Raw genomic sequence first — 12,844 nt, 5'->3', positions numbered from 1 at the left:
GGTTGAAAAATGTCAACATAGGTTCTAGCATCCTAAATTTAGTTGAGAACGTGTGAATCACAAGCAATTAAGCATGCCAAGAGGCATCATATTAACAGAGTACTGAGTTATAAAATCAGTAATGGAAGATCTCCTGTGAAATTCATTAGACAGGAAAAACATATATCAGTGCACTGTGTAATTACATAACCCTACTGAGTTAAGTCCAACTACACACAAATAGGTGGTACAATACAAATAGGAAATTTTTAATAAAGATATCCAAAGAAACTAAACAGGATTCTAGTCTTTGCGCCATTCCCAGTAGAAAGGTTTTGGAGAGTGAGATATACAAACACCTCACGAGCCATTTACGTCACTGAATCAACAAGCTCCAGGCCCTCCTGATCTCTCAGAATCCATTTTTTTTAACTCATCAGTACAAACAATTTCTCAACAGCATACTCTGAAGTTAAAGCAGGAAATTTGGACCAAAATTGCCTGTAAGACACAATTATGAAAAAGCAAGCACAGAACAACCCACACAGCAAAAATCCTACCTTCATTCCGCTCAAAAGGAATGAAAACTGAAGAAAGAAAAATTTATGGTTGGACTGTCACACGTTTTCTTTGTTTTCTTCTAACACTTCCCTTTAGAGCCAAGCGCCATAAAATAAAGGCATCAACCACCTGTTATAATGGAAGGATGAGTGGCCATGGCTGGCTTTGCTCACATCTCAAGATATCACTCAAGCCCAACAACCCCTACCATCCCAGCTTGGGTAGGTTATGCACTTCTCTAACTGACCACATCATTTAAAGTGCTTTGAGGTCCAGGGCTATTAACAAGAAGAAGCTTTGTAATTAAAAGTTAATCGTAGGTCTTCCTTATCAAAGAACATGAAAATCATTACAATTGACTTTATAGGCTGGCATATACACAGAAGGAGGTGCTCATAAGTTAGGAACAGTATATAGTATTGTCATTTAGACTATGTTAAAAGGTGATGAGAATACTCTTTGTTTCCATAGCAGTAGGGAAAGGAATAAAAGGAGAAAAAAGACTAGATCTTTGGGGCACCTTGATTTCTAATACAGATTTCCGCATCCCCAGCACTCACTTACAGGCTAATTATTGGCTATTCCACATGCTACTTTCTCCCTGCCAACTGGTTTTTGTGGCCAACACAGAAATGTCATTCTGCTCACCTGTTTAGAGGCAAGCTGGATCCCAGGGAGCTGGAACAGTTCAGGTTGACTCCATGGCAAGTCCTTTTTCACTTAAATGATTCCCACTGACCCAAGGCAAGACTGATGGCTCCCTCCATATATCCTTTCATGGCTGGGAGGGATAAAGACTTCGCTGAGACTGAAAGTGAGCCAGGCTTAGAATAACTGAAGTATCTTAAGCATCCTATTCTTTTTTTTTTCTGGTGCCAAACCAGCAAAAAATCAGGAGAGTCAAAACTTACATGTGTGTGCCTCTGCAAAGAGAAGTCAGCCATAGTATGGAGGAAAACCAGAAATCACCAAGAGGAGACCTCAAGATGAATTCAAATCCAGAAGAAGCACAGATACCTACAATTTACCTGGACTAATGCAGAGGCCTCATCAGAAGCACCTGTCCTGCATTTATGCGAGCATCCTCTGTTCAGTTAGCACGAGCTGAAGACAGGACCTGGAAATCCTACACTGGCAGCCCGATTCCGCCTCTTGACAGTGGGAGGTAGCAAGGGGAGCCCAGCACTTCTCCATGTCCTCAGAAAGGCAGAAACAATGATGAGATTGAAACTGCCTGTCAAAACCCACTGATCCATTTGAAATCACACACAGTCCTTCCCAGTTGATATGGAGACATTTATTTCTTCAATTAAAAAACAAACAAAATACTTGCACAACCTGTAGAAGTTGCTGAAGGGTTCAAAGCACAGATCTAAAGCCCTAAAATAGATAAAAGCAACAGAAAAGCAATTAAAGCCTTACAAAGAATAAGAAGCTATTACAGATGGTTCTTTCCAAACAAGAATGCTAATGAGCGTGTTCCCACCCTCCATGAAAGATCAGTAGGTCCCTAAATCAAAACAAGGAGGAACCTGTCAGCATCTGGGCTGAAAGAAGTGTCTGGACCAGGCAGGCAAATGAAGCCTCTAGAGCAGGGGTCCCCCACCTCTGGGATCTAATGCCTGATGATTTGAGGTGCAGCTGATGCAGTAATAATAGAATAAAGTGCACAATAAATGTAATGCAGTTGAATCATCCTGAAACCATCCCCCCTCCCCATCCATGGAAAAACTGTCTTTCATGAAACTGGCTCCTGGTGCCGAAAAGGCTGGGGGCCACTGCTCTCCAGGGCTGGGCAGAGGCTCAGCAGGGTGTGGATGGGAGGGAGTGGGGGACACATGTAAGGACAAATGGAAGTAGGACTGTTAAAGAATCTTTCTGGGAACTGCAACTGGCAGGAGAAAAGCAATTAGGCTGAGGTTGGCTCTGAGGAATCATGGAAAAGGTAAGCAAAATGGTAGCTGGGTCATGGCTGGAGTGATGTCTGGGATTGTTCCCAAAAGGCACTGAGAAATGCCAATAGGAGGTTTGCTGCCAATGGCTGCCTTTTAACGAGATTGCTCCAGGATTCCCTTGATGGTTTTATCTCATCTGGACCAGTCCTGTTGTAAGTTACCTGGGCTCAGAGAAAGGGAAAATCCTGGACTGGAGAGGGATGCAGGTGAAGACTCTTTATTTCTTTAGAACAGAAATTTGACTCCAAGTCAAATTCACACTGGGGGTGGTTGAGTTCAGGCAGGCAGAGTGCCTCATCCAGGTGGGCCAAGGACTCTTCATGGGAACCTAATGAGTGCTGAACCCCTTGTATATTCAGTGACCTTTGATACAGACCATTAATCAGGGTCATGTATTAATAACTACCACAAACCCTCAACCTCAATCAAATAAGAAACGTTAGACTAGCCAGGGCTTTGATTGAGAAGAGAGTAAGAGGTTTAAGACTATACTAGCTGAGGTCAATGGAGAGGGTTTCTGGATTTCTGGTCTACTCTTTGGGACTCACCCTTTCAGCCAATGAGATATTTGAGATTCTACTGCCGAAGTACAGATTCTTCCAAATACTATGGCACAGATTCTTCCAAATACCAGGTTTTCCAAGAACCTAGGAGATGACATAGGTTCACTGAGATGCACAATGCAGAGTCTGGAGAAAAGGGCACTGAACTAGGAGGTAAAATGATGAAAAATTTATGTATATGAACTCCTTGAAAAAAGGGTCTCAAACAGATCCCCTAAACAATTACCAACCTGACTAATAAATGCCATGACAAATTCACGACAGAAACAGTGAAGGCACAAAGGAAAGAAGGATCACTTTCACTAACCATAGCTCAGTCTTCAAGGCTAAGTAGTAAGAGGAAGTGAGGAATACTGCATAAGACACACAGTGAACAATTTTGATGAAAAAAAAGCAGCTCAGAAAACACGTCTCTAGTGTTTCAGTGTCCCATATAAAGGGGAGCATTAGATTGCTAACCATAGACCTCTAGACCTGCTGTCTTAGTCCTGGCATGCAAAAGGAAGAGGACTCGTAACAAGCATGCTCTATTTCAGTGTATGAGATAGCTCCCAGAGGAGGCGGGGCAGAGACTGGAAAATGCCCTCAGTAAAACCCGAATTTCACACCCTCTTGCATGTGTACATGACTAATCTTGGTCACAGGAAGAGCTTGTTTCTGTGATGGTCAGATGCCAGCAGAGGGACTGACCACTTCCAGCCAAGACTCAGAGGCAGAAGGACACTATAGGAGTCCATTGGAAAGGGAGGGACGTTCCTCAGAAACTTGCCAGCAGGTCAAGAAAGATCTAGAAGAGCCACTGACTGCAAATAACAATGGTACTGAATGGTCCACAGAAATGGCATAAGTCCTTTTCCTTTTAACACATAGGGTTAGAAAAAATATAAGTTCTTCAATATTTCAGAGAGAAAAACATCAGACAGATCTAGGTATCATCATAACCAAGCCATCACAAAGACAGTGGGCAGGAAAAGGAAAGACCAATATATCAACTTGCAACAAGTTAAACATCACAGAAGTTGTGGCCCCTCCAGGTGGCTGGTGATAGCCTCACAAAACACAGACACCAGCCCTGAATATTCATAACAAAAACCAGAGCAGCCCTGAAAATTCCATAACTGATCAAGTTACTTTGGTTATATTACTTGATTCCCAAACCATGGCGGGAAAAGCAAACGATGCAGGGGGTGAGAGAAAGTAGAAAAAAGGGAAGAGAAAATGTTTAATATTGTTAACTATTAATAGTTCTTTTTTTTTTCATTTATTTTTATTAGTTGGAGGCTAATTACTTTACAATATTGTAGTGGTTTTTGCCATACATTGACATGAATCAGCCATGGATTTACATGTATTCCCCATCCCAATCCCCCCTCCCACCTCCCTATTAACAGTTCTTGATCAATAGCTTCCAAGTCTCATTTCTTACTTGGCTGAAAAACCAGCAACTAACAACGATGGAGTCAGTAACTACTGGACGTCACTTGACTTGGGCAGAGAGATTTTATCAAGTCTGTCAACTCTGAGGGAACATCCTGAGCTGCCTTTTGCCAGAAAAACAAGAAGGCTGAGGAGAAGGTAACCCCAGCCTGAGGAAGGCTTCTTCCTTGAGCATGGGCACACCGCCACTGCCCACCGATTCACAGGTTTTATTCAACCCTGCAAAGACATGTAAGGCCCAGGTTTAATCAGAGAGAAAAGAGGACTCTCATGGTGGTTAAGAATCCAATCTTCAACGTAGGGGATGTGGGTTGAATCCCTGGGTCGGGAAACTGAGATCCCACCTGCCACGTGGCAACTAAGCCCACTTTCTCTACAGCCCATTCACCACAACTATTTAACCTCAAGCCACAACAAAAAGCCTGGGCAACAACAACAAAAAAAAACTTAAAAAAAAAAAAGGCGTGAGGGTTCAGGCTCCTCGAGGAGGAAGATAAGGATGCTTAAATCTCACCCCCGAGATCAAAAAGCAAGACTACGGGCAGGAAGGTGGAAAGATGTTCGCGTGACTATCGACTAACAAATTCAGGAGCTACTCCACAGGGCGAGTTCCCTGGCCCTTCCCCCATCCCTGACGCTGAACCTCACTGCGTTCCCCACGTGAATCCCCATCTTGGTTGCTAAGGCTGTTCACTGTATCAACAATAAGACTGGGCCTTTGTTCAGTGAACGAGCCCGGGGCAGAAAGAAGCAAAGCCTCTGGCCCCTCCATTCCATCTAAAGCCTTTTTTCATAGGTTTCTCCCATACCGTGCCCTACGCATGACCAAATCCAGTCACAAGAGTCACTAAAATCATTCACGTGACTTGTGGACTTCCATTTGCACAAGAAGTACTCAGAGCAATCAATGGTAAAAGAAAAAAAATTTTTTAAAAAAAGATAATACAACCTTAGTTCTTTCAAGGTTTCAATTTTCTTCTGGTTTGAATTACCATTACTAATGTACACAATTGATCAGAACAGTATTAGTAATTATCTATCAGAATGCTAACATATTTAACTTGAAAGACAATCAATGGCAAAAGGAAAAATAAGAAAAAAAGCACGGCAGAAAGTATTTGATACTTAATTTAGTCCTGATGGCTCATTCCAAAACCTGAAACAACAAAACATTTTTGCAAACAACCATTCCTAGGTGATTACATAACAGAAATGGAAACTGAATCTGAATACAAAACCAGAAGAATGCCAAGAAATAGTTTATGAATCTGGTTTCTTTCTCATATACTAAATATAACCGAAGAAAAAAATCATTAAAATAGAAGTATAACTGAAGAAAAAATAACAAATCTAAATTCTTACTTATAAGCAGACAAGAAATTACAGCACCTAAATTAAAAAAAATTTTTTTAATTTATTGTGCTCAAGCAATAGAGAGATACCATGTTAAACACAGTACTGGACAGAGTAAGTGCACTGTGGGTTTAAAAATGCCTGGAAGAAGAATCAAAGGATTAAAGGAAAACTGATTTACCACAGAGGGGGAAAGTCCATTATGGTGTTTATTTCCCTGTTATCAAAGGCTCAAGCAGATTCATTAATTCAATAGCTCGTTTTCGTTTGATTATGGCTTATTCACATAGGCTAAAACAGGCTTTGAAAGGCTCTCAACTATTACGAGTGATAGTCAAACTGAAACCTTCTGATAGGCATAAAATTCCATAGTCGATTTATACTTGCTGCCTCACAAGTGTTTTTTCCCCAGCTACATTTGTTTTCAGTCTCCTCTTGGAGAACATAAAACCTCTGAGAGCAATGCTTGCACCTGCTCTGTCTCATTCACACAGCTCAGTTCTCTGTACGAGGATGCTTGATAGACTTTGCTGCACATCTGGAATGCACAAACACATTCCTCTGTATACAGGATGATATCACCAGCTCTCTATCATTCAGACGAACACTCCGAGTTATATTCTAATATTGGTGAAGACAGGTAAACACACACACACATATATATGTATTCATCTACGGTTCCTCATCTGGCATCCTTCCCATCAATTTTGTGACTACCTCCTACAGTCGTATCCTCATTCATCAGAGGGCAGACAGAAGAAGCAAGAACTACAATCCCACAGACTCCAGAAAGAAAACAACAATCGCAGAAAGCTAACCAAAATGATCACATGGATCACAGCCTTGTGTAACTCAGTGAAGCTCGAAGTCATGATGTGCAGGTCCACACAGGGCAGACAGGTCACAGTGGAGGGTTCTGACAAAACGTGGTCCACTGGGGAAGGGAATGGCTCACCACTCCAGCACCACTCTTGCTGTGAGAACCCCATGAACAGTATGAAAAGGCAAAAAAATATGACATCGGAAGATGAGTCCCCCAGGTCAGTGAGTGTTCAATATGCTACTTGGGAACAGTGGAGAAACAGTTCCAGAAAGAATAAAGAAGCTGGGCCAAAGCTGGAAACAACACTCAGTTGTGGATGTGCCTGTTGATGATTTTTTTTTTTCTTTCTGGAAGTCAACCCTGAATATTCATTGGAAGGATTGATGCTGAAACTGAAGCTCCAATACTTTGGCTACTTGATCTGAAGATGTGACTCACTGGAAAAGACCCTGATGCTGGGAAAGACTGAGGGCAGGAGGAGAAGGGGGTGACAGAGGGTGAGATGGTTGGATGGCATCACCAACTCAATGGACATGAATCTGAGCAAACCCTGGGGGATAGTGAAGGACAGGGAAGCCTGGTGTGCTGCCGTCCATGGGGTTGCAAAGTCAGAAATGACTCAGCAACTGAGCAACAACCTGTGGTCATACAAGATGGCCAGCTGGCCCTGGGCTCAATATCATGGACAAGTGTAATGTTCAGTGGCTAAGCAGGGGACCAAACACAGCCCATTAACACTGTATTTTCTCCAGCTCATTTGGTTCCACATACACCAAGAGGTAGAAAATGCCAGTTGTCTTTTGATGCCCACTGTACCAGGAGCCTCTTCTGGTATCACTGTCACTTTCTTCCTTCTAACACTGAAGGCAAACCTTTTACCACAGATCCATAACCAAAGAAAGTTGCACTGTAGCTTCAATAACCCCTTGGATAGAGAAACAACCTTTACAGCAGTGTCATCAAACATTTTTGCAAATTTTAAATACTATTTTTCACACATTTTAAGTTGACATTTAAATTTCTCAACCATAATTTTAATTCAGTGCAAAGGCTGTAATTCTGGCATATTGGAATTAGTACAATTTTAATTAAAACATATCACTCACTTAAAGGTATCCAATAAAATCCAAATACCACACCAATTTGCAAACCATCTTCACCTATCAAAAAATATATGAACAAACTCCTCTTTGCAAAAAGGCTGCACTGTTATCTCCTTGAACTTGTATTTCCATTTTACTCCCCACACAGAATTTTCTCTCAATCTAATACATTTAACACCTGATTTTATGAATTTTCCTATTATATTTCTCTGCAACAAAAATGTATATAAAGTGATTCTTAAAAATTTCCTCTGGCTGTAAGGCTTAAAAGTGTTCCATTTTCTTCTTTGAGCTATCATTACTAATGCACACAACTGATCCAAACAACATTAATAATTACTTATAAGAATGTTAATATAGTTAACATGGAAATTAAAAATTTATTGGAAGTGTATCCCTAAAGAAATGTACAGGATTTGTCTCTTTCTTCTCAACTAGTTCATATACTGATGAGTGAATACTCTCTACTGTTATAATACAATGAAACTGAATTATTATATTATAATAATAATATAATATAAATTCCATACCTTTCTTTCCCACTTTTAAAGATGCAAGCACTAAGAAACCTTGTTTATATAAGTAAGAAAGGAATGAAGGAGATTCATCAAAAAAATCTTTTTTCTTTGTTATAACCAGATTAGGTCCTCTTCCAATTTCACTGAAAGCCAAGAAATGAAAACTAACCTGCAAAAAGATGTGTGCCTTGGTCATTATATTCATCCCCTTTACCAACACAGACATTAATATTTTCATAGTTCTCTGTTGGTGGGAAGAGGGTTTTGCATCCCAGGACAATACACTAGGGTCAGAGTCAGGATGGGGTGGGAGACAGCTCTGCTGTCCTTTGTCAAGAGGGAGAAGGGTGACTGTAAGAGGTGAAATGGAAAAAGAGACACAGCAAAATCAATTCTGAAGCACATAATTTTAAGACAGGTTAACTATAGAAACTGGGAACCAGGAAATCATCTCCCTTCAACCATCTATGCTTTTGTACCTCCTGGAGAATTTTTACATTCCTTTGTGTGCATGCATACCCCAGCTGGAATACCCCTCCTCTGGGTAAGAATGTTGCTGCCAGACATTCTATCTATTTAGAAGAAAAGTATACTTGGTTTGATTAACGCATGAATTCCCTTATAGGAATTGACTAACACACAAATGTATCAACCTGTAGCAGGCACTACAGTAGAAGTAATACATTTTCTAAATAGACAGAAGCATAATTCTTTTTTCAATTTACTTGAAAAGAGAGAAAATACATAATAAATCATAAGTATTCTGACAATACAGAAACTATACTCAAAAGACTTAGTTTTTAATAATTGCAAAGAAAAATCTAGAAACAATCCAAATGTTTAATAAAATTACTAAATAATTTTATGCTGCAACAGACATATAGTAAAAGAAAACGCAATATTTCAAGAACATATATGGACATTAGAAAACGTTCTTCTATAGTGTTGACCAAAAAAAACCAAGCAGGAAACAAACCTGTAAATAAAGCCTCATATTAATTTGTAAAAATATGTATGTGTGTTGGGGGGAAGTCTGTTAAGAGAATCTGTTAAACTGCTTTCACTGGTTATTCTAGGTTGGTGTAATTACGGGCAACTTTTGTATGCTCTTTCCAAATTTCCACAAAAGGCATGTATTTCTCTCACAATGATGGAGATGGGGGAGCAGGAAGAGTTGAGGAACTGGGGAAATAGACTTACGGTCTCAGGGCTACTGCAGGTGGCCACAGAGTTTGTGAGATGGTGTCCACCCGAGGGGCCAGAGAGAGCTTAAACCCACCCCACGCGGGGCAGGACTGCTTCCCCCCAAAGTGAAAGGCATTCTGTCGTGTCTGATTCTCTGTGACCCCATGGACTATACAGTCCACAAAATTCTCCAGGCCAGAATACTGGAGTTAGTAGCCGTTCCCTTCTCCCGCGCATCTTCCCAACCCAGGGATCAAACCCAGGCCTCCCGTAAGGCAGGAGGATTCTTCACCAGCTGAGCCACTAGAGAAGCCCAAAGTGGGCGCCATTTCCTAACTCACGGTGGGAGGCTAATCCACAGTCTCCACGTCCACAGTCCACATCCTCACTTAGGTTTTGGTCATTTCTCTCCGTGACCAATTGTATCCTTTCATCCAAGACTTCCACAGCTGGTTCCTTTGGAATACAGATTTCACTGACACTAAGACACTCATGAAATACTCAGTTCACAGATGCAGAAAGGTCAACAGTCAGCAACTAAAATCCTGTTAGCCAAAGAGGTTATCTGGACCCTTCAGGAAAACATGGTGGGCCATTTTTACTTCTGTGATATTCTACAACTCCAGTCTCCTTACCTCAGCAAGTGTGGAGGGATCTTGACAATGGTATCCACACCATCGAGGGTTTCTGCAAAAGGAAAATTACAAAGTCAAAAATAAGTATGTGAGGACTAGGAATCTAAACTGTACATAAATCTCACTTTTAGTTTCTCCACCCTCCCCCCCATCCCCGGAAATTCCTATAATTATAAATTAGTCAATTGTCAACTATCTGCATGCAAATCATCCACACTTAAAAATCCTTTGCCTTTTCTAGCTCACAAGACTTCCTCTCAGAGCTTAAAAATTAGGACGCATTTCCCTTAGAGACAGAGTCAATTCCTAACCTGAAACAGAATGCCAATGTGATCTATTTACAACTGACTAAAAATGCTATATTCTTGCAATAACAATAGAGAAAGGAGAGCTATTTCCTTGAAAATACTGTTTTAATACCTTTAAATAATAACTTATACTTGAGAGACTTTCATGTTCACAAAGCACTTTATGTAACAGCTCATCTCACATTTATGACACAGCAGGTGAAACTCTTCAAAAATCACACAGTATTGAAGAATACTGATTGGAAGGCTCACATCTCATTAATCTCACCTGAATGGTCAACACTTAACCACTGCTATGGCTATTCACACTCTTGCTGTCTCCAATTATAGTGATAATGAAACATTCACTATTCTCTTTCAAAATAAAAGCTGTTCTAGTTCAATAGATTTAACAATCCTGCACCCAATTCCAATGTGTGTTTGTGGGATTGAAGGGTGGTAGGGAAGATGGGTCCCTCAATAAGCAATTCTCTGACACCAGCTGAGTGTCATACAATTTAACTTAATTCTGACACTATCTACCTGGAGAGAACATAAGACCCCACAGGCTGGGCTCAGTCCTACAAGCCTGTAACACCCACTCCCCCCGCAACCTTCCCACCCCGCCACCTCCCCACCTTCAGATGCCAACCTCAAGTCCTGGTTGTCACCTGCGCTTCTGACCGACTGGCTATAAATTAAAGTTTCCAAAAACCCCCTCCTTGGGTTTAATTAACTTGCTAGAATGACTCACAGAATTCACAGGAACTTTTACTTACTAGATTACTGGTATGTTACAGAAGGATATAATTCAGGAACAACCCAGTGGAAGAGATACACATGGCAAGGTATGGGGAAAGGGCAAAGAGATTCCATGCTTTCTGGGTGTGAACCAGGAAGCTTGCCAAACTCCATCCCTTTAGGTTTTATGGAGGCTTCATTATACAGGTACAACTCATCAGCCCCTGATGTTTGATCTTCAGCTCCTCTCCCCTCCGTAGAGGTCAGGGGGAGTGGGACTGAAGAGGATGGTTTTGGCAACCAGCCCCCATCCTTAGATGTGGTCCAAAATTACTTCATTAACATAAAGAATGACATTTTTAGCTCTCTTCCTTTTGGGAAATTCCAAGGATTTTAGAAGCTCTGAGCCAGAAACAGGGACCAAGACCAAATATATATTTCTTATCATAAATCACAACATCACACGCTCCAACTTGTCTCCAGTTTTTCTGTTCAGACTCTTGCCTCCTCTCTTCACTGTTCTAGAGTCAACAAGCCCTGTCAGTCTAAATTACTTTTACCAGGGAAGGAGAAACATCTCTTTCCACATGGCTAAGAGATCAGAGGGAACAGTGTGCACCAAATGTATCCCCGAGACTCTGGAGTAAGAACAGAAACCATGATGATAGGATCTGGGACTGTTGTGGTCCATGGGGCACAGCAGCAGGTTTGAGGAAGCGAGTAAAATAGAAAGATGGTTGGACGAGTTCAGTGGTGCAGGGGCCACAAGACAAGGTAGGAAGTAGAAGGACTGAGGTCAGTTCCTGAGATGAGACAGGATCATAAAACAAAGCCCTGAGATGCAGGTATGGGGGCGGCTCCAAGGTCAGGCAGGTGAGTCTGGCCCAGCAGTCGGCAGGGCACAGCCAATATCCAGGATAACTTGATGCTGCTTCCCAAGAAGAGGATCTGACAGCAAATGACCAAACCGCTGCAGTTTTCCTCATCAGACAGAGGAGTTTATATTTAACTCAAGCTGTGCAACAGTGCCCAACCCTGCAAGTGCCAACAGAGAGTCAGAGGAAAGGGAAAAGAGAAAGTCACAGAGCAGCCATAATGAGCCCACCCCGTTGCAGAAGACAAGAGGGTAGGAAGTTGCATTGGAGGGAGAAGGGGGCTAGTGGCAGAGCAAGGGGAAGCCCAGGGATCTAAATATGGGTATCACATTCTCAGAAACTGAACTGAAGCTGCGGCTCTTAAAGTGTTCAACTCCAGGCGGGCTGGGAATTAAGAGAAGAGGGTTCATGGCTAATTCTTGTGAAACACAATCTTTTAGGTGGGGGAGGAGCTGAAGCTTCCCAGGTGGCTCAGTGATAAAGAACCTGCCCGCCAATGCAGAAGCCACAGGAGACGTGGGTTCAATCCCTGGGTTGGGAAGATCCTCTGGAGAAGGAAACGGCAACCCACTCCAGTATTCTTGCCTGGGAAGTTCCATGGATAGAGGAGCCTGGCAAGCTACAGTCCATGGGGTTGCAAAGAGTTGGACACGACTAAGCAGGCACCCACTATGGGAGCTGAAACTGCAAAGGAGACAGAAAAACTCAAGAGGCAGGATCAAAACCGGCGGGGTGAGGGTACGAGGCCAAGGTCAAGTAGATGCCCATAGTGGCCAAGAGAACCTGTAAGAGGGATGTGAGAACGGTCTGCTACACTCTGAGGTCTGAG

At 41.9% G+C, this 12,844-nt stretch overlaps 1 protein-coding gene across 5 annotated transcripts in view; it reads right to left on the bottom strand.

Annotated features, from left to right (window-relative positions):
* ARFGEF3 (ARFGEF family member 3) overlaps positions 1-12,844 on the bottom strand; it is a 177,181-nt gene that overhangs the window by 159,929 nt on the left and 4,408 nt on the right. For all 5 annotated transcript variants that reach the window (XM_043888248.1, XM_043888249.1, XM_043888250.1 and 2 more), the window contains exon 2: positions 10,113-10,164. In XM_043888248.1, coding sequence (XP_043744183.1) covers positions 10,113-10,164 — 52 coding nt within the window. The remainder of the gene's footprint in view (positions 1-10,112; positions 10,165-12,844) is intronic.

This window comes from Cervus elaphus, chromosome 26 (assembly GCF_910594005.1).
Source record: "Cervus elaphus chromosome 26, mCerEla1.1, whole genome shotgun sequence".
Lineage (NCBI taxonomy): Eukaryota > Metazoa > Chordata > Mammalia > Artiodactyla > Cervidae > Cervus > Cervus elaphus.
Note: the sequence above shows the minus strand (reverse complement) of the source record. Positions and strands in the feature narration are given on the sequence as shown.